This window comes from Pongo abelii, chromosome 12 (assembly GCF_028885655.2).
Source record: "Pongo abelii isolate AG06213 chromosome 12, NHGRI_mPonAbe1-v2.0_pri, whole genome shotgun sequence".
NCBI classification, from domain to species: domain Eukaryota; kingdom Metazoa; phylum Chordata; class Mammalia; order Primates; family Hominidae; genus Pongo; species Pongo abelii.
The window spans coordinates 60737090-60762681 of record NC_071997.2 but is presented as its reverse complement, the minus strand read 5'-3'; the positions used below and the strand labels follow the sequence as shown (position 1 = coordinate 60762681).

The 25592-nt window shown below is 45.7% G+C and overlaps 1 protein-coding gene across 16 annotated transcripts in view; it reads left to right on the top strand.

Moving 5' to 3' along the window:
- DYSF (dysferlin) overlaps positions 1–25592 on the top strand; it is a 251913-nt gene that overhangs the window by 175503 nt on the left and 50818 nt on the right. For 8 of the 16 annotated variants that reach the window (XM_024242000.2, XM_024241995.2, XM_024241991.2 and 5 more), the window contains 5 exons: positions 187–288; positions 407–568; positions 1585–1750; positions 2278–2354; positions 11350–11409. In XM_024242000.2, the coding sequence (XP_024097768.1) occupies positions 187–288; positions 407–568; positions 1585–1750; positions 2278–2354; positions 11350–11409 (567 nt within the window). The remainder of the gene's footprint in view (positions 1–186; positions 289–406; positions 569–1584; positions 1751–2277; positions 2355–11349; positions 11410–25592) is intronic. The other 8 variants (XM_024242004.2, XM_024242002.2, XM_024241998.2 and 5 more) reach the window with 1 other exon arrangement.

Genomic DNA, 25592 nt, shown 5'->3' with positions numbered 1-25592 from the left:
ATGGTGCCTGGCCGAAACTGACTTAGCTCTTTCGTTTCTGCCTCCCTGTTTGTCCACTTCTGTCTTTCCTTCTCTGTTTCTCCCTGCACTTGGCATTTCTTTCCGTCCTATCTGTCCTTCTCTCTTGTCTTTTTGCCTTGGTCTTCCTCCCACCTTTGTCTCCATTCTACCTGCTGTCCACTGCAGTCTGAGGACACAGACCTGCCCTACCCACCACCCCAGAGGGAGGCCAACATCTACATGGTTCCTCAGAACATCAAGCCAGCGCTCCAGCGTACCGCCATCGAGGTGAGCCGGCCGGGCCTGGGCATGGGGGCTGGGAGCAGCCTGCCCTTCCCCTTCCTGGCCCCAGCCTTTCCTAGGGTCCGGGGCCTTCTGAGTCACTCTCCTCATTCTGTGTGCTTAGATCCTGGCATGGGGCCTGCGGAACATGAAGAGTTACCAGCTGGCCAACATCTCCTCCCCCAGCCTCGTGGTAGAGTGTGGGGGCCAGACGGTGCAGTCCTGTGTCATCAGGAACCTCCGGAAGAACCCCAACTTTGACATCTGCACCCTCTTCATGGAAGTGGTGAGCCCCACCTCCCTACTGTCCCCTTCCAGAGTCCTGGTGCTAGAAGTTCTACATGTCCCCGAGCAGCCTGGGGCTTATGCTCCAATTCCCTGCGGGATCCAGGGTAGGACCCCTCACTTTCCTGTGAACATGGGGAGAAATGCTCATACCGTCCTCACTGGAAGGGTTCAGGCCTCTGAGTAGGACAAACAGGGCCAATCTGCTCCTTCTATACCCAGATCCTAGATCAGCAAAAGTCCCAAGGAGACATCCCCTGGCTGTTTTCCCTCTGGGACAGGTTTCAGTCCCCTGGAGCGCCCTCGGGGACCTGCTAGGGCTTGGCTTTCCAGGATTCCTCCAAACCTTTTGTGACCGTGTCCTCCCCCAGCCTGGGTCCCCTCAAAGGAGCTCGCCCCCACAGCCCTCAGGCCCTCCAGGCCTCTCCAGCTCCCTGGGATGCCTAGACCTAGCGGCCGGAGTAAGGCAGGTCTGAGGAAAAGAAAATGGTTTGCAAGATGAAAGTGCTGTAGAAATTCCAGGCCCAGTGGCTGTCAACAGAAGCCTCTTCTTGGCCGAGCCAAAGCCGCCCCTGAAGGAGAGCAAATAAATTATTTCAAGTTGTGTTCAAAGTGCTTTTGGGGTGTGGAGGGGGGGAAGAATCTGGGTCTGTAAGCCAACTCTTGAGTATCCACTTGGGGGGACTGTCTGTAAGAAATGTTGAGTCCCGGGCCAACTCCCCTCGCCCGCTCCCCAGCCAGTGAGGGAGCGCAGCCTTGTTTTCACTTCAGGCTGAACGGGATGTATTTGGAAGGTAAAGCTGTGGGGGGAAAGCCAGCCTCTGCATGCAGCATTCAAGGGGCCGACAGAAAAGGTGTGTGGCTTCGCTCGACTGCCCAGCTCTGGGCCAGCCACCATTTTGGATTTCTGGCTATGGGGATTATCTGCGGTTTATAGTCATTTTCTGCTCTTTGGGCTTGACCTGGAGACTTCCCAGAGAGGGATTCAGGCCAGTGCGTTCTTCCTCCTCCACGCAGATGCTGCCCAGGGAGGAGCTCTACTGCCCCCCCATTACCGTCAAGGTCATCGATAACCGCCAGTTTGGCCGCCGGCCTGTGGTGGGCCAGTGTACCATCCGCTCCCTGGAGAGGTTCCTGTGTGACCCCTACTTGGTGGAGAGTCCATCCCCACAGGGTGGCCCAGGTAGGGGAAGGGGAGATGATGGGCAGGTCAGGGAAGGGGGGGCCTCAGGGCCAAGCTACCCTTCCTAGTTGAGATGCATCCTGAAACCGTTCTCTTACAGAGACCTGAATGAGAAGTGGTTTCTGCTCTGCTCGACCACAGGGTAGAGACCTTCCTTAGGGCAGAGCCTAGCTGTGGGTGGGGGGCACCAGGAGCAGGTGACTGATACCCGTTGGAGCTGAGGGGCGAGGGCTCAAAGTGGGCCCAGGGGGAAGGAGAGAGAGGGCAGGGAGACAATGATGCGGGGAGGGAGGAAAGAAATGTGAGGAGAGGAAGACAGAAGTGGGAGACAGAACATGTGAAGGAGGATGGGAGAGATGGAGATGAGAGAGGGACTTACTGGGAAGGAGGAAGAGAGAGATACCGACTGAGAGATGTGGAGAGACTGCAGGGTCTTGTCTTGGTCCCTTGGTTGAGCCCTGGGGCTGGTGAGGGGCGAGCCTTTTGAGAGAGCCCCTCTCAGGCCTAGATGGCTCCCTCCCCTGCAGATGATGTGAGCCTACTCAGTCCTGGGGAAGACGTGCTCATCGACATTGATGACAAGGAGCCCCTCATCCCCATCCAGGTAGGATGGGCATCCTCCAGGGAGGCCTGGGTCACCTTTCCCCTCCATTCCTCATCTCTTCCCATCCCTTCTCCCCAACCCTTCATTATCACACAGCCTCTATACCCATCCCCTTCTGGGCTCCAGCAGCTGGACACTGTCCAGTAGAGAGACCCAGATGGGAGCTTTCAGTCTGGCTGAGGAGGGTGGGGTGTGCTCATCTGGGCAAGACTCAATCCCTTTTCTTGGAAGCATATGTGAAAAATAGCCCCTCTACCCTGGGGGCCATGGTGAGGGCTTTCTCCTGGAGATCACCAGAAAATCAGAGTGAGGAGCAAATGAGAGAAGGATGACAGGGGAGGGAGTGAGTGGGTCATCTCTGGGGTCCTCCAGCCCCATCTCCCTACCTGGGACAGGCCCCTTCTTAGGGGGAAGGTTGTTCTGTGGGCTTGTGCTTGGTGGCTCCTTGGAGACAGCTTAGAAAGAGGAGGCTGTGTGCAAGCCAAGAGTCCATCTCGCCCCATTCTTCCATCTGCAGGGAAAAGGAGGAAGGAGGCAGGAAGGGCCTTATTCTAAGGTCTCCAGCCCTGGGGGAGGTAGGAGTCATCCTTTTGCTGCATACTCAGCAACCGAGGGCCAGCTGGTGATGCAGATGCCAATGCCACAGAGCATGGCAGGAGGTCTGTGGCATCTTGTGCTGAGGGGCAGCACTCCCCCCACTGTAGGCCATGGAGTGGCTCTGGATTCTCTAGGGCTGAGCCCATCTGGTCCTTCCCACAGTAGACATGGAGAAGGGTCTCACTGTGAGCACCAGCCTTGAACTCACTATCTGTTCCAGGTAGTCACCCTCCTCTCTGGGCTTTGCAAGATATTGGTCATACCCCTGGCACCCTGGGGCTCCCAGAACTTCTGGGCCACCCAGAGGCAGAGCCTCCAGGCCTGTGTAGACAATACCTGTGTCCTCGGGCCTTGCTGCATCTATAGTTTCACTGATGCTAAAAGTCCTCAGAAGCCCTGCGTTCCATCTCTCCAGCCTCTGTGGCTGTCCAGGGCTCTGCCCTGCCAGCCTTTCTGCTGGGAAGACCTCCTGCCCCCTGTCCCTTGGCCAACTCTTGATCATTCTTTAAGACTTAACTTAGGCATGGTCACTTCTTTGGGGGAATCTTTCCTGGCTCCTGCTCTTCTCCTGTGAGTCTTGTCTATCTTTGGGTCACTGTGCTGCTCTAGGGCCTGCTGTCTCTGTCAGTGTTAGCATATTCCCCAGGCTAAGCTCAGGGGAGCAACTGCGGCTCCTTCCTCTTTGTATTCTCAATGCTCAGCACAAGGCCTCGCTTAGCGGAGGTGTTAATGAAAGCCTGTCTGTCTGGGCACGTGGGTAGATGGGCGCGTGGGTAGATGGGCGCATGGGTTGATGGATGGATGGACGGATTTTCTGGCTACTGTCTGTATGGATCTGAGGAGGAATCTCTCTCTTGGCTGGGGAAACCCAAATGGAAATTTCAGATGTCCCTACGTGAAATTTAGCTAAACTCAGTGCTAGTGCCTCTGGCCTGCTTGGGTGTTTATAGCTGAATTAGGCAGATAATTTGCCCCAAACCCTGGCTGCCTGCTCCTGGCTCCTGTTTCCCGGCTGCTCCATGGGCCTGTCTGAGATTGTGCAGGGAAGTGCAGGGCCTGCCCAGCAGGATTTCCGTTCTGTGTGTGCTGCCCTCAAAATGTCTACACACTCAGATGGGGAGGGACTATTTTAGGTCCTGCTGGCCACAAGCACAGCCAGAGGCAGACGATGAGGAGGCCCAGCCTGGCCATTCTCCCGGCGTTGACATGAGGGAACTGGGGCTGGGGTCTGAGCCAGAGCCAGGCCTGTGCTGTTTGTGGGAGCACATGGCCACTCTGGCTAGAGCTGCTGGCCAGACCAGCAGCACTGGTGGGAGCTGGGATGGGGCTCCTGGAGGTGTACCCACCTGGGGAGGGGCTGGGCCTCCCCTGGCTTGGGACAGGGGAGGAGGAGGAGATGACACTGGCTTGCTCTGATGGGGGAGGCTTGGACCTTGCCCTCATGGAGCTCCCTGTCTGATGAAGGAGACAAAACTCTGTTCTCAAGAGCCTCAAACCCAGCAGGGAGACCAGTTCTGTTCTGCAGGGAGCCCTGGCCCTCTGGGGAAGCCCCTTTTCTGGTATCTGACTTTGTTCCATATTTTTCTCTGAGATCTATTGCTCTGATTTGGCTGATCCAGGAAATCTTTCACTCGCTCGCCTCTCCTCCCTGTCCCTGGCACTCTGGAGGACAGGCGCTCCAAGGCCAACCCAGAAGGCAGCTGACCCTGGGTGCAGTTCCAGAGGTTTGCTAGATAACTATGGCTGGGCTCTCTTCCTCTCCCTCCTCCCCCAGTGCAGATAGCATGAAGGGCCCTGGCTTCTGGGGACAGGAGGGACGAGAGGTCTGGCAGAATTTGGATTTTGGCTGGCTCCTGTCTGCCCCACCAGTGTTTCTCAGCAGCCTGTTCCATCCTCACAGTTGATGCAGCCCTGGCTGGTGCTGGATGTGTTCACTGTGTCCTGGCTGTGGTCCTAGGACCCCTCCTAGCTCAAACCTGCTCTTGCCAGAGTTACCCTTCCATCTTGGTCCCTTCCTGTCTCTTTCCTCAGTGACACCTTCTCTCTGCTCCCGAAGCCTTCTTACCAGCATCTGCCCAGGTCCTGGGATGAGCTGGCCACACATTTAGAACATGTCACCAGAGACCCTTGCCTGATGTTCAGGCCATGGGCTGGCACTCACCACGGAGCATTTGTCAGGTTTCTAGAAATGTTTTGGTTTGTGTCAAGAGTGGCCAGTTCTGGAGGTGACTCAAAACCTGTATAAGGCAGGTCTGTGCTCAGCGTCCCAGGGCTCGTAGATCAGTGTCTGTCTCTAGGGGTAGGGGGGGTGCCTGGCCTCTTTAAACTGTTCTCCGTGGTGATGAAGATTGGGATGAGAAATACTCACACATATTAACTCCACCACTTGTTCTTGGTCTGTGCAGCCATCCTATGTGTAGACTTTAGAGTGGCAGACTAGGGGTGGGGGTGGTGTGTGCACATGAGTGTGCATCAGAGGTGGGGGGATAGGAGCAGGCGTGTGCAAGAGCTCCCATGGGTGCTGGCCAGAGGTGTGTCTAGGCTTGGTCCTGGCGTTACAGGAATTGTGGCCTTGACTTTGAACTTTCTGAGGGCAGGCCTGGGTGTGTCCTCACACAGGGAGAGCAGAAGTATCCTATTCCATCTAGTTCTCTGCTTTAGAAAACGATATATTCATTTTTTCAGATAATAAAATGATACGTGTTCATTATATAAAATTTGGAAAATATAGAAAAATAAGGAAAAAATAGGCATTACCTCCAACCAAACACACAATTCGAATGCACTGCTCCCAACATTTCATTCTCATTCTTTCCTCTTCTTTCTAGGTTTCTCTTTCTGTCTCTGATTCTGTCTCTGACTTCATTTCTACCTTTAAAATAAAATTAAGGCCTTTGTTCACTAGTTGTTGTTGTTTTTTTTATTAAGGCAGTTCTTGGTGTTATGATTATGATTAGGGGAAGAAAAACAGTGTTCAGGAACACACAGAGAGCCTGCCACCCCCTGTCCGTTTCCTATAGAGGGTCTTGAAGCTCCAAATAGAGGCTGTGCCCCCAGAAATCGCACCTTTGAGGCACTGAGATGCCCCCAGAGCCAGCTGGGTATGGCAAGGGTGGCTCTTGCTTAGCATTCCGAGAGAGCACTCTTAGGTAGAGGGGCTCCTCTTCAAGTCCTCAGAGAAGGAGAATTTCGGGAGGTGGGAATATGTGAGTGTTGAAGAATTAGAGAAATAACTTTTAGGAAGTTCCGACTCTGGTCACAAAAAGACAAGGGATGAGGGGGTGTCCAGAAGATCTCAAATGAGTGATGTCAAAGTGAGGAGATGTTTCATTAACAAGGAGACCAAGCTCTTGGAGTCTCCTGGCCCTGCAAGTTCACCATAGGCTAAGCAACCAGGGAAGCTTCTCCAGGGAGGCGCCCTCTAAGGCGGGTGGGTGAACAGGGGAGGACAGGCAGGCTTTCCTGGCAGGCAAAAGGGCTCAGGCAAAGGCTTGGAATTGGGACTCTGTGTGTATGTTTTATGTGACAAAGGGGTACGTGTGTGTATGTATGAGTGTATGTGGTAGAGGTGGTATGTGTGTGTGGTAGAGGTGGTGTGTGTGTATGTGGGGTAGAGGTGATGTGTGTGTGGTAGAGGTGGGTTGTGTGCGTGTGGTAGAGGTGGGGTATGTGTGTGGTAGAAGTGGGGTGTGTGTGTGGTAGAGGTGGGGTGTGTGTATGATAGAGGTGGGGTGTGTGTGTGGTAGAGGTGGAATGTGTGTGTGGTAGAGGTGGTGTGTGTGTGTGGTAGAGGTGGTGTGTGTGGGGTAGAGGTGATGTGTGTGGTAGAGGTGGGGTGTGTGTGTGTGGTAGAGGTGGGGAGTGTTTGTGTGTAGAGGTGGTGTGTGTGTGGTAGAGGTGGTGTGTGTGTATGTGGAGTAGAGGTGATGTGTGGGGTAGAGGTGGTGTGTGTGTGGTAGAGGTGGGGTGTGTGTGTGTGGTAGAGGTGGTGTGTGTGTATGTGGGGTAGAGGTGATATGTGTGGTAGAGGTGGGGTGTGTGTATGTGGGGTAGAGGTGATGTGTATGGTGGAGGTGTGTGGGTATGGTAGAAGAGGGGTGTGTGTGGTAGAGGAGGGGTGTGTTAGAGATGGTATGTGTGTGTTACAGGAGGGGTGTGTGTGTGTGGTAGAGGTGGGGTGTGTGTGTGGTGGAGGTGGTGTGTGTGTGGTAGAGGTGGGGTGTGTGTATGTTAGAGGAAGCATGTGCGTGTGTTAGAGATGGTGTGTGTGGGGTACAGGTGGTGTGTGTGTGGGGTACAGGTGGTGTGTGTGTGTGGTAGAGGAGGGGTGTGTGTGTGTGGTAGAGGAGGGGTGTGTGTGTGTGTGGTAGAGGCGGGGTGTGTGTGTGTGGTGGAGGTGATGTGTGTGTGTGGTAGAGGAGGGGTGTGTTAGAGATGGTATGTGTGTGGTGGAGGGGTGTGTGTGTGTGGTAGAGGAGGGGTGTGTGTGTGTGGTAGAGGAGGGGTGTGTTAGAGATGGTATGTGTGTGGTGGAGGGGTTTGTGTGTGTGGTAGAGGTGGGGTGTGTATGTGTGTTAGAGGAAGCATGTGTGTGTGTTAGAGATGGTATGTGTGTGGTCGAGGAGGGGTTTGTGTGTGTGGTACAGGTGTGTGTGTGTGTGGTAGAGGTGGCGTGTGTGTGTGGTAGAGGTGGGGTGTGTGTGTGGTAGAGGTGGGGGGTGTGTGTGTGTGTAGTAGAGGTGGGGTGTGTGTGGTAGAGATGGGGTGTGTGTGTGTGGTAGAGATGGTGTGTGTATGGGGTAGAGGTGTGTGTGTGTTAGAGGAGGTGGTGTGTGTGGTAGAGGAGGTGTGTGTTAGAGATGGTATATGTGTCGTAGAGGAGGGGTGTGTGTGTGTGTATGGTAGAGGTGATGTGTGTGTGTGGTAGAGGTGGGGTATATGTGTGTGTGGTAGAGATGGGGGGTGTGTGTGTGGTAGAGGTGGGGTGTGTGTGTGTGTGGTAGAAGTGGTGTGTGTGTTTGGTAGAGGTGTGTGTGTGGTAGAGGTGGGGTGTGTGTGTGGTAGAGGTGGGGTGTGTGTGTGTGGGGTAGACTTGTGGTGTGTGTGTGGTAGAGGTGGGGTGTGTGTGTGGTAAAGGTGTGTGTGTGGTAGAGGTGGTGTGTGTGTGTGGTAGAGGTGTGTGTGTGGTAGAGGTGGGGTGTGTGTGTGTGGTAGAGGTGGGGTATGTGTGTGTGTGGTAGAGGTGGAGTGTGTGTGTTTGGGGCAGAGTTGTGTGTGTGTGGTAGAGGTGGGGTGTGTGTGTGGTAGAGGTGGGGTGTGTGTGTGGTAAAGGAGGTATGTGGTAGAGGTGGGGTGTGTGTGTGGTAAAGGAGGTATGTGGTAGAGGTGGTGCGTGTGTGGTAGAGGTGTGTGTATGTGGTAGAGGTGGGGTGTGTGTGTGGTAAAGGAGGTATGTGGTAGAGGTGGGGTGTGTGTGTGGTAAAGGAGGTATGTGGTAGAGGTGGGGTGTGTGTGTGGTAAAGGAGGTATGTGGTAGAGGTGGTGCGTGTGTGGTAGAGGTGTGTGTGTGTGGTAGAGGTGGGGTGTGTGTGTGGTAAAGGAGGTATGTGGTAGAGGTGGGGTGTGTGTGTGGTAAAGGAGGTATGTGGTAGAGGTGGTGCGTGTGTGGTAGAGGTGTGTGTGTGTGGTAGAGGTGGGGTGTGTGTGTGTGGTAGAGGTGGAGTATGTGTGTGTGTGGAAGAGGTGGAGTGTGTGTGTTTGTGTGGGGTAGAGTTGTGGTGTGTGTGTGGTAGAGGTGGGGTGTGTGTGTGGTAAAGGAGGTGTGTGTGTGTGGTAGAGGTGGTGTGTGTGTGTGGTAGAGGTGTGTGTGTGTGGTAGAGGTGGGGTGTGTGTGTGTGGTAGAGGTGGGGTATGTGTGTGTGTGGTAGAGGTGGAGTGTGTGTGTTTGGGGCAGAGTTGTGTGTGTGTGGTAGAGGTGGGGTGTGTGTGTGGTAAAGGAGGTGTGTGGTAGAGGTGGTGTGTGTGTGGTCGAGGTGTGTGTGTGTGGTAGAGGTGGGGTGTGTGTGTGTGGTAGAGGTGGAGTGTGTGTGTTTGTGTGGGGTAGAGTTGTGGTGTGTGTGTGGTAGAGGTGGGGTGTGTGTGTGGTAAAGGAGGTGTGTGTGTGGTAGAGGTGGTGTGTGTGTGGTAGAGGTGTGTGTGTGTGGTAAAGGAGGTGTGTGTGTGGTAGAGGTGGTGTGTGTGGTAAAGTTGTGTGTGTGTGGTAGAGGTGGGGTGTGCGTGTGTGTGGTAGAGGTGGGGTGTGTGTGTGGTAAAGGAGGTGTGTGTGTGGTAGAGGTGGTGTGTGTGTGGTAGAGGTGTGTGTGTGTGGTAGAGGTGGGGCGTGTGTGTGTGTTAGAGGTGGGGGGTGTGTGTGCGTGTGTTAGAGGTGGAGTGTGTGTGTTTGTGTGGAGTAGAGGTGTGGTGTGTGTGTCGTAGAGGTGGTGGGTGTTTGTGGTAGAGGTGGTGTGTGTGTTAGAGGAGGTGGTGTGTGTGGCAGAGGTGGGTGTGTATGTGGAGTAGAGGTGGTGGGTGTGTGTCCGTGTGTGTGTGTGTTTTGTGTGTGTGGTGAGCGTGGGGTGCCAGCAGGAGACAGGCCTGGCCTGCTAGTGTGCAGGAGGCCTCAGGAGACTGTTTCCTCACTCTGGGGGGCGGGTGCTGGGGCTGGCCGGCTCTCGGGCTCCCAGGCTCCCAGGCTCCCAGGCTCCCAGGCTCCCAGGCGCTGGGACGGGGGCTAATTTTGAGCCTGCTGCTCCAGTTATAGTCTCTGGGATGCCGTGAAGGTGGGAACGTGCTCCCAGAACCAGAGTGGCAAATTATGCCCGAGTCCCAAAGGGGAACGTGTAATTTCTGAAGCTGGACCAGATCTTTGGAGCACTATGTTTAGCTTTATTTTGCTCTGGTGAACTGCCGGTTTCCCTCTCACCTTTCTAAAAAAGAACTGCATTAAAAATAACAGTAAGGCTTCTGTGGGGTTGAGGATGCAAATGGGAGGGGCAGAGCTGCTGCCTGGCGAGGCCCGTCTCTGGCCAGCTAGGGGTGGCACGTGGAGTTCACCCAGTCTATTCCAGGGGTCACACGACATGTGGCCAGCACCCCAGGGCCATCCAGCAGCCCTGGCTAGGTGCCCAAGGCTGATTCTGCCCTCCTGCGTATGCTTCTGGCTCTGAACAGCCCTGAGGAGCACCTCAGTGATGTGTCTTTTCACAGAGCAGGGAGGGATCCGAGTCTCCAAATGCCCCTCCTGGGCCCAGCAGGGCTTCACCTTCCGTGGGTTTCTGTGGGCATCGGGGGAGTGTCTCCCAGGATCTTCTTGTTGAGGAAGGCAGGGCAGCCTGGGGTTTCGCCCCTTGGAGTCCTCCCAGAGCCCCCTGCTCAAGGCTTAGAGGTTGAGGGGCCAGCCCCAGAAGCTCTGGGTCCTAGCTGGCTGCTCCCCAGCACCTACCCTCCTGACCCCTTTGCTCTTTCTCGAACGGGCTGTGCTTCTTTCTTCCCCTCCACCTTTGCGCTTGCGATTCCCTCTGCCTAGCATGCGTCTTCTCACCTTGCCCACCTGCTAGCCTGGTACTCATCCACCCAGAGCCCCATCCCCTTCTCCTAGAGTATCACAGTGGTCTCTGAACAAGTCTCCCTGCCTTCAGCCCTGAGCCCTGAGGCCCTCCTCAGGCTGCAGCCCAGGGGTTCACAGTACTGGGAGATTGATTCGCAGTACTGGGAGATTGATTCACAGTACTGGGAGATTGCAGGCAACGAGCTGACGCTCAGAAAAGGATGCAGAAAGTGATTTGTAGCATGGAGTGGAGGTTGGACTATAAGACTCCTAAAGTCCCCACTGATGTCAGGTTTTGGGGAAGACATATGATGCCCTGGTTCTTGTCCTGGAGGAGGGAAGACTGAGTAACCTGCTGTAGCTTAGGAACCATGCCCTGCAGTGTTGGTGTGGCTCAGAGGTTAGGATGCTGGGGTTGGAGTGTCCCTGAAACAGGCAGATTTTGGAGAGGGAGGGAGGACATGTGAGAGAGAGTGGGCAAGGGTCAGGCATTGGCTGAGCCCCTTCCACGTGCCTTGCCTTGTACTGGGCGTGCACAGCCTTCATCTTATTCATACTCACTGTCGCCCTGTGAGGTGGGCTTTGGGCCCATTCTCCAGATAGGACGCTGACCCAGAGAGGTCAAGGGGCTTGCCCAAAGTCACACATCTGGTGAGGTGTTGGAGCCAGGCTTGTCCAACTCCAAAGCACATGTTCTCACTGGAGGAAGAGCAGAGCGTGCCTGGTCAGAGAGCGCTACCTCCTGGGGACTGTCCAGCCTTCCCTCAAGTGGGTTCTCTAATCCTGTTGCTAACCAGCATGTTTCATTTGTAGCTTGCAGACGGTCTGTCGAGCTTGGCCCTCACTAACACGGCTTCTCCATCCAGCCCTCATGTATGTATTGTTTACTTATTTGTGGGCTCCTTGTATTCCCTTGTGGGGCTGGGGGTAGGGGGTTAGGAGGGAAATGGGAGGGGAGAGTGGGAGGGAAGAAAGGAGGTATTTCCTGAGCCCTAGCAGGGAAGTCACCTATCTTTGCCTCACTGAAAAGGAGGTGTGAGAGAAAGCTATGGAGTAGATGCTCAGAAATGGACACCCCTAGTTTGCTTCCTGGGATTTACCTTAACTTTATTTACCTGTGTGAGAGCTGGGGGCTTAGGTGGGGCTGCATGGGCCAGTGGAAGCAGGGAAATCTCTCAATTAGAGTCTGACTTCTGGACCGTGGGACCCCAGAAGCCTCTTCTGGGCGTGGGACCTCAGACAGCAGGCTGACTTTCTGTGCTCCTCCCTGATGCATGAAGGGTATGTGTGACTGAGGAACCCTGGCTGGCCCCCTTGGGTGCTAAGAGGTCTGCTTGGGCCAACAGTCTGCTCCTGCAGTTTCCGGCAGGGCTCCTTTCTGCTTGCCTGAGCGGATTCCTTAGGTGTCATCTTTCTGGGCTATGGGTCCCTCTAGGAAGATGACTTTGATGTCTAGCCTTCAGCATGCGCTCCTGAAATCCCATGCTGAGGGCCAGTGGGAGCCCCTGACCTGTGGAGGGTGGCATAAGAGACAGAACTTGCTAAAGGCAGTGAGTTAGAACATTCTACTTATGGTGTCAAGAGGAGGCGCTGCTGTACTGGGGGTCTCATGAGCTTCTAGAAGGAGGCTATCGATATATATATATATATTTTTCTGATTTATCTTTTTAAATAAAATATGGAAAACACAAAAAGTGTCAAGTAGGAAGTTAAAACCACTTTTATTTCTACCAGTTAATGATAGGCACTGTTAGGATTTTGATGTGCCTAGATTTTTTAGATATCTTTTAAGCTCACATGAATACTTTTTAAAAACAAAATGGGAATCATACTTTTTTTATAATTTGGATTTTTAAAATTTAAAAGTATATATGAATATTTTTCCATATTTGTGTGTGTGTATATATAATATATATAATATGTATATTATGTATGTTATATATATATTTTTTTGAGATGGAGTCTCGCTTTGTCGCCCAAGCTAGAGTGCAGTGGCATGATCTTGGCTCACTGCAACCTCCATCTGCCGGGTTCAAGCAATTCTCCTGCCTCAGCCTCCTGAGTAGCTGGGACTACAGGTGCACACCACCACACCTGGCTAATTTTTTGTATTTTTAGTAGAGACGGGGTTTCACCATGTTGGCCAGCCTGGTCTCGGACTCCTGACCTCATGATCTGCCCGCCTCGGCCTCCCAAAGTGCTGGGATTACAGGAGTGAGCCACTGCTCCCCGCCTATTCTTACATTCTTTAAAGATATGGCTGCATGTCACATGAACATTCGTAAACTTTTAACTACTCCCTATCATTTGCCATTTAATTTGTTCATTTCTCCTATTGTCTTCTTTTGTCCCTTAAAGGACTTATTTTAGTTCACTTTATAAATGTCCATCCAGACGATTTCTTTCTGTTTTTTTTTGTTGTTGTTGTTACGCTCAGGTACACCTGTTCAGGCCATTTCTTGTTAAAGTGTATTCCTAGGCATTTTATGGTTTTTGGTGCTGTTCTAAATGGAATATATTTTTCTCATGACTTTGTCGAACTATCGCTAGAATACAGGAAAACAATATTTTTGTATATTTACTTTGGAACTGACTCTTTATTAAGCCCCATTTATTAGTTCTGACTATTGTTAATTGATTCTGTTTGGTTTTCCAAGTAGGTAAGATGATTTTCTTCAAATAATGATAAACGTGTTAGTTTCTTTCTAATAGTAATGCCTTATTCATTTTTCCAAATACCATTTGATATTTGAGATGCTGCTGAGCAGACTTATTTAGCCATTCATTCTAATGAGACTGCCTCTACTAGATTTCCATTAATTAGGATAATGATTGATGGTTTCAGACAGATATTTGATTTTGGCAAGGTTGTGTCCTTTATTGTTTGTTTGTTTATTTTTTTATTGTTTTTGAGACGGAGTCTTGCTCTGTTGCCCAGGCTGGAGTGCAGTGGTGTTGTCTTGGCTCACTGCAACCCCTGCCTCCTTGGTTCAAGCAATTCTCTTGCCTCAGCCTCCTGAGTAGCTGGGATTACAGGTACCCACCACTGCACTCTGTTAATTTTTGTATTTTTGTAGAGACAGGGTTTCACCATGTTGGCCAGGCTGATCTTGAACTCCTGACCTCAAATGATCCACCCTCCTTGGCTTCCCAAAGTGTTGGGATTACAGGTGTGAGCCACTGCACCCAGCTGATTGTTAGTTTATTAATAGCTTAAAAATTAGTCATGGAAGTTTAATTCTATCAAATGTCATTTGGCATTTATTAAGATGATAATTTTATTTTCCATTGTCTGTTAATATAGTGTATAATTGTGCTGTATTCCTGGGGTAAACCCAAATCGGTCAATTGGTCATGGTATTATAGTTTACTACAGTTGCAGCCTTCTTATCCAATGCAATCAAGACAGGTAGTTGATTGGCTAATTGAAAAAGTTGATTAAATAGGGACTTATTAAAAGTCCTACAAATGTACCACAAACATTTTGTTTTTAACCATATCTGTGTAACTTTATTTGCCAATCATTTGACATGTGCCACACCCTCTTTTTGAATTTGGATGTGCTGACTTGTGTGTCATGTCATCTTTTTGGTATAAATCATATGCAAAATGCATTATCTAGGATTTTTAGTTTTAGGTTTATTAAAATTTGATGAGAACTTAACGATACTTGCAAAAAAGAAAGTCTGAGTGTAGAGTCCTCTTAAAGTTTAAGATGCCCTTCCACCTTTTATGTTATCTCACTTGTACTTGATATTCATCACTTAAAAAAAAAATCAAAAGCAAGCCAGGTGTAGTGGCTCTTGCCTGTAATCCAGCACTTTGGGAGGTCGAGGTAGGCAAATTGCTTGAGCACAGGAGTTTGAGATCAGCCTGGGCAGCACAGTGAAACCGTGTCTCTACAGAAAATGCAAAAATTAGCCAGGTGTGGTGGCACATGCCTGTAGTCCCAGCTATTCAGGAGGCTGAGGTGGGAAGATTGCTTGAGCCCTGGAGGACGAGGTTGCGGTGAGCCGTGATAGCATCACTGCACTCTAGCCTGGGTGACAAAGTGAGACCTTGTTGCAACAAACAACCTCACCAAAACACAAAAGCCTTAAATTAGTTTTCACAGATACAATGCCCTTCCTTTTTATATTCAAATTCTATGTGTTTTTAAATATATACTTTGTTTATCCAATTACCATATTAGTACAACCCAGCTCATCTTCTGGAGCTGCAGTGGGCATCCTAGAACAGCTGTGGACAGTCAGTGGTTCTGGACCTCAGGCAGATTGTTGGCAGACAGGACAGACAGCATTTGTTAATCCTGGCTAAGAAGAAGTTTTAAGGAAAGCTTCTATTATATATTACTGAGTTAGATTTGCTACTACTTAGGATTTTTACGTCTCTATTAATAAGTATTACTTTCAAGTTGTCTTTGTTACACTTTGATATCGGGGTTCTACTAGTCCCTTAAAATCCTTTTCAGGTGTACTTCTACTTTCTGTGCTCTTAAACAGGCTCTGTGGCATGATAATTATTGTTGCTGAAAGGCCCTAAAATACACCAGAGCCACTGTTTATGAACTTAAATTATGCACTTTGGAAATTATATGATACAAATATTTCAATAGTTTGGCTTTATGTACAAAATGTGTAATAGTAGGAAACTTAAATTTAAAAAAAAGACCGACAATCATGTAATTTAAAAGGTGGTGAAATTGTATCTGTGGTTTAGCTAACACAGGATAGCCATCGTTTTTTCTCTAAAATGGTGTTATATGTTTTGAATTATAGAAGATTTTCAGGAATGCATATCTTATATAATTGTATAAGATGCAACTGTCTTGTATGCATTCGTAAAACTGGGCTCAACACATTTTCTGGGAGGGGATTCTTTGATCATTTTGTACTTCTTCAATCAATTTGGTAGCTGAGATGTCATCAGATACTGCCTGTTAACACTGGTATAAATTTGTACATGTTACTATAATAAAAGCTTTGTATCTATTCTGTTTTCATCCTCATTCTTAATTTTATGTATTTATGTTATTTTCCTTTTTTATTAGGCTTCATATCATTTCATCTATTTTATAGATGTTTTCCAACCAAAGAACCAGCTCTTTAAAAATTCTGCTGATATTATAATAGATTAGTTTCTTTAATTTCTATGTTCAAGTCATTTTTAAGCTCTCTCAATCTGAAATTCCTATTATGTGTATTCTAGATATCTTGGGTTATCACTTTATCTCTTTCTCTCTCTCTTGTTTAGAAAAGACTGTTAAAGGGAGCTATTTGTCTATATTTTCTTCTAAAAATTCTGAAGTTTTGCTTTTCACACTTAAGTATTTATTTCACCTGGAATTGATTTTATGTGTGTGTTAACTGTGAGGTAGAGATTTTTTTCTCATGTAACTAACCAATGAATTAATATCATCATAGAATGACCTGTCCTTTCTCATTGATCCACAGTGACAGCTGTGTCATTTGCTGGGTTTCCATATAAGTGTGGGCTATTTGTGGGCTCTCTATTCTGTTCCATTGGTCTATTTGTCTTTCCCTGGGCTATTTTACTATCTTATTTACTATAGCTTTCTAATAGGTCTTGATCTCTGATAAGGAAGTACTTTGTTCATTTTCAGAAGTACCATTGCTATTCTAGTCCTTTGCTTTTCCACTTCAGTTTTAGAATCAGCTTGTCAACTTAAAAAAAAGTTGAGATTTGTGATAGAGTTATAGTGAATTTCTGGATCAGTTTGGGGAAAGCAGACATTTTTATTATATTGCCTTTTAACCATGAACGTAATATATCTTTCCATTTATTTAGGCCTTCTTTAATGGTAATTTAATGAATTTTTATAATTTTATCCAAAAAAAGTCTAGTACAACTTTTATTATATTTAGTTCTAGCAATTTTATGCATTATTGTTCTCTTTACTTGAATTTTTAAAGGTACATTTTCTAACTGGTTTTTGCTTGTATATAAATGAAATCGATTCTCATACACAGATTTTATATCCAGAAACTTTGCTAAACTCTCTTATGAATTATACTGGCTTGAGAATTCTCCTGGATTTTCTATAGAGTCAATCATATAATTTGTGATTAACCACAATTTTAATTCTGTCTATATTTCTTTTACTTTTTTATTTTATTTTCTTGTCTTATTGCCATTGACTAGAACCTTCAGCCGATGTTCTATGTACTTGGTTATAGAGAGTATTCTTTTCGGCTCCTAATTTAAAAATGAATGTTTTTACGTTTTACCACTGATCATCAGATTTATCAGGTGAACCTAGTTACCTGTTAGAACCTTACTAGTTAGCTGTTTTTTTCATGAATGTTGTTAAATTTTATTGAATGTTTTAAAAGTATCCATTGAAGTGATCATATAATTTTGCTCCTTTAACCTGTTAATGTACTGAATTACATTAATATATAACACATAATAATATATTTATATATATGTTAATTAGATAACCCAAGGTATCTAAAATATATATAACAGGAATTTCAGATTTAGAGAGCTTAACATACACTAATAAATATATCTATATTAGTACTTAAACAACTTTGCATTTCTGAAACAATCTAAGCTGATCATGATATATTATCTTTTTTCTGCATTGCTGGGCTCAGTTTGCAAATAGTAAGTTTAGGACTTTTTTTACATCATTCTTTTGGAATGATATTGGCTTAAAGTTTTTCTTTTTCATACTATTATTTTCAGGTTTATAAAATGACTTCTGTTGTGTAAGCCATAAGATTGGCATTATCCATTGCCTAAATGTTTGGTAGATTCACTCATAAAACTGTCTAGACTTAGTATTCTTTTTGGGAATATTTTAAACTGCTGATGCAACTTTTAAAAATGTTTATAGGGCCTTTGAGATTTTCTGTTTCTATGTGAGTGACTTTTGGTGATTTAAATTTTCTAGGAATTATCTATTTCTTCCTAAAAATATTGGTGTAACATTTTTTATGATCTCTTAATTTTTCAAAAAGAATTTCTTCTCCATCTAGTTATGCCTCCTTTCATTCTCAAGATTATATTTTATTATTCTTGCCAGAATTTATCAGATTTTTTTCAGTCTATTCAAAGAATTTTTAGTTGATGTTCTCTATTATTTCCTTATTTTATAATTAACTTTTCTTCTATTTTATTCCTTCCATTTTATTTCTTTTCTTCCTTCTATTTTGGGGGAGTTTATTATATTTTAACCTCTATGTAAACATTTAAGGCTCTAAAATTCCCTCCCACTACTGCTTTATGCGTCTTGTAGGTTCTGACAAGTAATATTTTTGTTATTTCCCATTCTGAGTATTTTCAGATTTTTATTATTTCTTTTTGACATCTAAATTGTCTAAAAATATGGTTTTTGGAAGTTACTAACTTATATGTTAAGTTATCTTCTGTTATTGATTTCTAGATTAACTGGAATGGTCTCTATGGTCCGGAGAATGTAGTCTGTGTGTAATGATAGAATACTTAGAAATGGCCTGACACTTGCTTTATGGTCTAGTTTAAATCTGTAACTGTCCTGTGTGTGCTTGAAAAGAATGTGTGTTGTCCAGGTGTCTTATATATTCAATGTGCATTTAGAACAGGCTTGTTAATTGTTATTAAAATCTGTACTCCTGATTTTTGTGTGTGTGTGGTTTATCAATTTCTGAGCGAGACATAAAAATATTCTGCTTTGATGTGACATTTGTCAATTTCTCCTTATAATTCCACCTACTTTTATATATTTGATGCTCTCTATTTTTTTTTCTCTCTATAGAGAATTCTTATATCTTCCTGGAGAATTGAATCTTTTAACAATATGTAGCAAGGCTCTGCCTATCTCTGTCTTTTAAAATCTCTGCTAATGAGTTTTTCTTAAAGTCTGTTTTGTTCATGTTAATATAGCTACCCCAGCTTTCTTTTGGTTAGTATTTTCCTTATATAGCTTTTTCCATCTTGTTACTTTCAACTTTTCTGTCTTTAAGTTTTAGCTATCTCTCCTGTGAACAGCAAATAGATAGATTCTATTTGTGTTTAATGCATTCTGACAATCTTTACTAATATATTTGAATTTGTTTCTGCCGTCTTATTTCATATCTCTATCAGCCTTTTTTTTAATTAAAATATTCCCCTCTTTTTTCCATCCCTTCTCTTCTTTTTAGTTTCAAAACTATATATTTTTTCTATTCCTTTAGTGGTTAGTATAGAAATTTTAACATGCATATTTAACTTAGCAAAGTCTAAATTTAATTGGTATTTATATCTTCCTCCAGAATATTACAAGGAACTTAGACTGCTTTAACTCCAATCACTTATCAATTTGCAAACTTTTGTACAATATTTTAGTTTTATCTTTTTTACCTACCTTTTTAAAGCTTTATTATATTTAAGTAATCATTTTTTTCTTTTAGCTGTATTCACATTTACTTTTTTTTTTTTTAAATATCTGTTGTCTTTTTCCTGAAGTAGGGCCTATTGAAATTCCTATAATTGAGGTCAGTTCATTATAAACTTTCTCACTTTTTAACTGGCTGAAAATATTTTTTTCACCCTTATATTGGAAATAATAGTTTCACTAACAGTTATTTTCTGTCAGCACTCTTTTCTGGCTTCCATTGTGCTATTGTTTTCACAAATCTGAGGACTTAAAAAAATTTTATTTTAAAGTTAAATTTAGTTTTGGCTGGGTGCAGTGGCTCATGCCTGTAATCCCAGCACTTTGGGAGGCTGGGGCAGGCAGATCATTGAGCTCAGTCAGGAGTTCGAGATCAACCTGGGCAATGGTAGCAAAACCCCATCTCTACAAAAAATACAAAAAATTAACTAGGTGTGGTGGTGCATACCTATAGTCCCAGCTACTCGAGAAACTGATGTGGGAGGATTGCTTGAGCCCAGGAGGTTAAGGCTGCAGTGAGTCATGATTGTGCCACTGCACTCTAGCCTGGCCCACAGAGTGAGACCCTGTCTCAAAAAAAAAAAATAAATAAATTTAAAAATAAAATTAGTTTAATTTAATTTTCAAAAGATGTTATTTTTATTCATTCTGAGCAATTCTCAACCATTATCTCTTCAAATGTTACAGATTCCATTCTCCCATCATTTCTGGAACTCTGGATATACAATGGACCTCTTCTGTTCTTCATGTCTGTTAAGTTTTCTTTCATATTATTTATTTCTTTGGGTTGCACTCTGGCTAATTTCTGAAGATGTATCTTCTAGTTCACTTGATCTTTAGCAGTTTCTAATCTGCTATTTTACCCTATCTATTGAGTTTTCAGTCTTAAGTACTGTATTTTTAGTTCTAAAAGTTTTACTGCCCCAATCTGCTTATTTATTTTTGAAGGTCTCCTGTCCCTTTGGCATATTTTTAATGCCTTTTATTTATTTAAACAGTTTTTCCTTAAAGCCCTATTTCTGACTACTCTGACTTCTGTTGTCTGATTCTGCAATTGGTTGGCTCTAGCTGGCTCTTGCTCATAGTGCCTAGTTCCTTATGTGTTTGACTGTGAACTCATGTTCCTTGGAACTTTATCTGAGAATTCTTTGGGGCCTGGGTGGAAGTTACATTCTTTTAGAGAGGATATGTGTTTACTTTTACCAGATGTCTGGAGACACTATAAACCCAGATTAACTTAAAACTAAATGTTCAGTGTGTGGCTTTTTGGGTCCACTAGTTAGTATGCATTTTGGCTCCTTGTTTCTCTGGATTTTTCCTTTCTCATTTGCCCTTAAGGATTTTCTTTACATTCCCATCAGCTCAGCCATGCATTTAAAATGGATTTTAGAAGTATCTTTTCGTTAATTTAGGTGTTCTTACTTGGAGGGTTTCTTCGGTTGTCTAATTTGTCATTTTGCTGGAAATCAATGTCTTTATTAGAGGTTTAAATTTGAAGTCATGGTTTTCATCATGCAGGTTTATCTCCATCAGAGTTGTGTACTCTAATTTCTTGTTTGCAGTTTCCTCTTAAGACTTCCTATGAATATACATGAGCCATTTGTTTTCTTCTGCTTTTTACTCAACTCTTTAAGAGCATTGGGAGACATTTGTCTTTGTCTTCAGATCGCTCTCCTTCTTTTGCCCTTAATATCTTCTTCTTTTTTCCTCGTGTGTATCCTTACAGAGGAAAGTCCTTGCTTGTCAAATACGCGGAGCTCAGTTAGATTCTTTCGATAAATTCATGGGCCCTTCTAATCTCAAACTCAGACAAAAGGAAGAAGGAAATAGTTTAGATTTGCAGTGGTTTCACTTTGTTGGTTAGACATCCAGCAGGGTGGGAGAAGTAAGAAGGAAACTAGGATCAGAGGCAGCTATGTGGGGCTATTCTTCTGGGCTGAAGAGTTTATTTTCCATGTTTGTTATGGTAGTCAGGGGTTAGCCAGGGTAGGCCAGAGGGCCAGAGCTGCTGCCCCTACCAATGAACTCCTATATAGGAATTTCTTAAGTAAAGTAGAGTTGACCTTCTCCCACTAGGCCCACCAGGCAGGGTGTTACTTTAGGGAAGTTTCTACAGTTTTGGCTAAGTGAATCCTTAACCTTGTGGGTTCAGACACCTGTTGGGTCAATTTTCTCATGGCTAGATGTGTAAACTTACATGAGAAATATAGCTCCCTGGGGCATGTGACCTTGGTGGCTGGTCCAGCCCATAGTCTCCTATAGGCTCAGTGAGTGGGAAGCCAAATTGTGATTAAGAGTGAGAAATCAGAATGAGGAGAGAGAGTTCTGTAATTTGAACTTTAGTGCCAGCTGACCAAGATGGCCTGACACATCCATCTCCAAAGGTAGGGGCAGCTTTAGTCCCTAAGCCTAGGTCCCCTCTCCCCTGATGGTGCTGGTGTGGACACCTGTCAGTGTTTACCCCTTACTCCTGTTTGCCTGTTCTTCAGGCCTGATTAGTACCTTTCTTCATGGATATGCTCTTTCTCTGGATTAATACATTCTTCCCAATTATGGTTAAGTCTTAGTGTAGGAGGCATTCTTCCCTGTTGAGGTGACTTTGCCTCTCCTTGCTCTCACTGACTATGAAGTTATTTCATGGTCTGATTCTCCAAGGGCAGCCCTATTTCCCTTAATTCCAGGTTGGGGGGATGCGGGATGCCTTATTGCAGCTCATGAGTACTGACAACAATTTATTCCAAGACTTTTGAAGCAAAGGTTTTCTGAGCAAAGGAATCAATTACAGGGTGTGGCTCCCAAGTGAGGAAGCATTTTCAGAAGGCATCCAAGGCAGTTTGTCTCTGAACTTCATGGTTGCACCTCTGAACTTGAGACTTAGAGGGGGAGTATTTTAACTTTAATAACATTCATGGTTTTACCTGTACTTTTGTACATATCAGATGTGCTAATTAGGAAGTCACTTATCTTTTCCTTAAAGTAGGTTTCCTAAGGACATGTATTTGGCAATATTGGTTTAGCAAGAATTACTGTATGTGCTTGAAAGTAACTGTACTTCTTTAAAAATATCACCCGTTCAGAAGTGTTGCCAGTGCAGCCTGGCCTCCCCCCACTCCTATTAGTTCTGATTAGGGAGGTTTGATGCCCGTCACTGGTGTAATCTGGACCTTCCTTTGTGACTCATTCTTTCTCTCATTTTCTCAGAGCAAATACAAATCACCCATCAAATGACAAGTGAAAGCACAGGGGGAGGTGAGGGGAGGGAATCAGAGCCGAAATCTGTTAGCTATTTGGAGTAATTGGTTATTTGCTGTGTTTGCTGGTTGGGAAGCAGAGCACATACTTCACGGTCTCTCCTGTTACGGGGGCTGGAGTCACCCTCCGATATTGGATCCTCGTTGCCGGAGCCCTTGGCTCGGGGCGCCTTTTCCCTGCTTGGCATTCCTGTGGTCTCCTCGGGGGTGCACCCCTCCTCCCTCGCTGCACACTGCAGGGGGGACAGCCTGGGGTGAAACTTGTCTGGCAAACTTCAGGGCTTCATCAGGGAGGAGGAGGCCCTGGCTCCCACCATCCAGCCTTCCTTGCCTACACCTCATCCTGACATAACCCCTCCACCACCCCCTGCCCCAAGAGGTCTTTCCCCTGGTCTGAGAGGGATCTGTTTTCCCGTCTAGAGAAAAAACACTCATCTCTTCCTAGAGGGATATTCTTGGCTTCCCTTGGAAATCTACGGCATAGGCAACTCTTTCTGAGGTCTAACTTGATGTCTTCCTATCCCTATTGGTCCTATGCACTGGCTACTCCCTAGCCTGGGTCAAAATAGTGCTTGGAAGTTGGTACAGCGCTCACTGCTGAGCACAAGACCCCTCTGAGTGTGCTTGGTGAAGCTTATTAACCCACCTTTTGTCTTTAACTCTTCTCTACATTAACCGAGGCACAGGGAAATCAGAGCAAATTAGCAACAAGTTCAAAATATAAAATATTTGAAAAGTAATGTGATTTTGTGTATGGAAATGCACACAGTAACTAGAAAGTAGGTTGACTTTGGCACATAGTAGGCTCCCCCCAAATCCTCTTAAAATTGAATTTAGGAGAGCTAATATTAGGGTCTGTAGCTTGATGAATGCTTCTGCAGTCTTGGGAAGGCCTTCAAAAATAGTTTTTCTCTTAAGTAGTTGGAACTCTTGTTAAGCAAAATTGTCTACATAAGCAGAAGGAAGATAAGGTATGCTGCCCAGGCCCTATTGGAATTGTCACAGATTCTGAATTAGTCATGTTTTGTTGCTTTCTTCATATGTTTGAAGAGTCCGATGGAAGCTTCTTTCATTCACCTACTGGCTAGGTTCCATTCCTCTAGGCTTTCTGCATAGTTGTGTGGGGTCATGGTGCCCTCAGAGAATCCAGTCATGGGCCCCCAAGGATCTATCTTAGGCTCCTGAATTGAGAAAGCACCAGCAACCTGGGGTTCCCCACAGCTCCCCGACACTCTGTGAGTCCCCTATCTGGAGCAGGCCAATAGTCAAGTGATCAGGTCCCCTTGCCATCTGTTTGACTTTACTGGATGTCAGGCCCATGTAGTCGCTGGGCCTTTGGAAGCAATTCAGCATTTTGGTTAAAGGTCTTCACTTCTTTCCCACCTCTGCTGATCCAGAAGTCAGAGTAGGTGGAGTAATGATCCCCTCCACAGACTAGGAGGCTGGACTGCAGGGAGTGTCAACAAGAGCTTGAAAGCCCAGTGTTCCACCTGTAGAAATAATTAAGTGACTTTTGTTATGAGTGTGTGGAGTTCCGCTGAATCAACGTGGTGGCTGGTTGTGGGCATATGTCTATGTGGCTTTGGGGGGCATAAGTGATTTGGTATACACAGGGTGGGGTAGGTTTGAAGTCAGGGTATTTGCATGTCTGGGGGTTTGTCTGGTCTACATGTAGACACGAGTAATTTTATGTTACTTATGTGTTTATTCATGTGTACATGAGCAAATAGTCCATTTCCTAAATCTCAGGACATGAAAGAATTAGAGGAACCTTTGTACCGTGATTCCAGTAATACAGATGTAGAGCTATGGGGTAGCAGTGCTGGAGATCAAACTGATGACACTGGCAATATCAACGAGAATATTAATCATGGTAAACTTTACAGGTTACAGCATATCTTTGTAGATATCTACTCTGAGCCTTACAGTAACCCCAGTGTTGGGTTGTTATGTTATTATCTTGATGATGATGATTTGTACTACGAGGGAAATTACTTTCAGCACAGTCTAGGATGTCTATCTCTGGGTTGACATAGGGATGAAGGCCTACTTAAAATTATAAACAATAATAGACCACATTTTTTTTTAAAGAGTTGGGCATATGGTTCTGTATGGTGACCCAAGGTTTAACGTTATAACCTTGGTGACAAATGGATTTGACCAGAAATTTTTCTCTTTGATTCAACTGGTCATCGTGGGGAGAGAAAACAAGTTCTGTACCTGCCGCCTGTCTCCTGCTTCCTGACTTCACAGAAAGGAATTATTATTGCCAGTTTTTCTACCCATATTCATGAAATGTGTTAGGTCTACTGAATGATGATGGGAGATTAAATATTTGGAACGTATCATACTGATTTGGGTCTTCAGGGGGATTAAGGTGCTCATTAGACTGGATCAAGTCTGGAGAAATAGATCTCTGCTATTTTGCTCTGGCTGCCCAGGAACTGCATATTGGCTATTAGCTGAAACTGGAGAGGCTTCCAGTCCATGCCTTGATCAGACTTACTGGGTTGGCTGACTGCACAATGAGGGGCCTTGAACCTTGAGCATGGGGGAGTGGTGTTTTAATGGCCAGACTTCTTGTTAAAGCCTCAGGTGACACCTCAAATATCAAACCTTTTGTGTTTCTTTTTCCTCCTTGCCATGTTCCAAAACTGGATGCTTAGCTATTGCAAAATGAGGTAAAAAACACATTTGGAATGAGAAAACATACCACCATTTCCCTTTTGGAGCTTTGGAATATGGGATTCCATTAACATCAGAGGGTTAGTTGGCTTTGGCACCTCTGAGTTCAGACATGGAATAGCTGTCCTGTTTTTTGTGGGGCTCTTTCTTATGGGTGTGCTAACTTATTCCTGGACTTCCTGGGGAAGAGAAGGGAGAAGTGGGCTTGAAATAACTCCATCAGAAGCCAGATTAGTGAAATAGCAGAAATGATATTTTCAAGTCATATCTGTGAGTGTGTTAAAAATATAACTTTATTTTTCTGTAAATCAACTTAATCTCTCCTGTGAGCCCACATTTTTCCTGATGGCAGAAAAACCCTGGTAATCTTCAACATTTTAGGTTTAAACTTAGGCAGTCTGGGCTATCTTCCTCCTTAACCTTGGGAAGCAGCTCAGTTCTGGGTTGGGCTTCCATAATGTCATGACCTCCACAGGGAGGAAGTCCTGGTCACCAGTATGTGTCTACTCTGACATTTAGAGACCCACTGATTTCTGGGCACACAGGCCATATTGCATCTTCTCATTTCAGCCCCCAAATGCTTCCAGTTTTCCTGGCTCTTTCTCTCTCCACTAACTTTCAAGCCCTACAGGGAGTGGGGCACCATTAAGCAGCTCTCCCGTGACACTCTGGGGTCTATGGGAAATTCCAAGGGCTTAGCCTCTGTCTCCATGACACCCACGCAGCCATCTCCAGTCAAT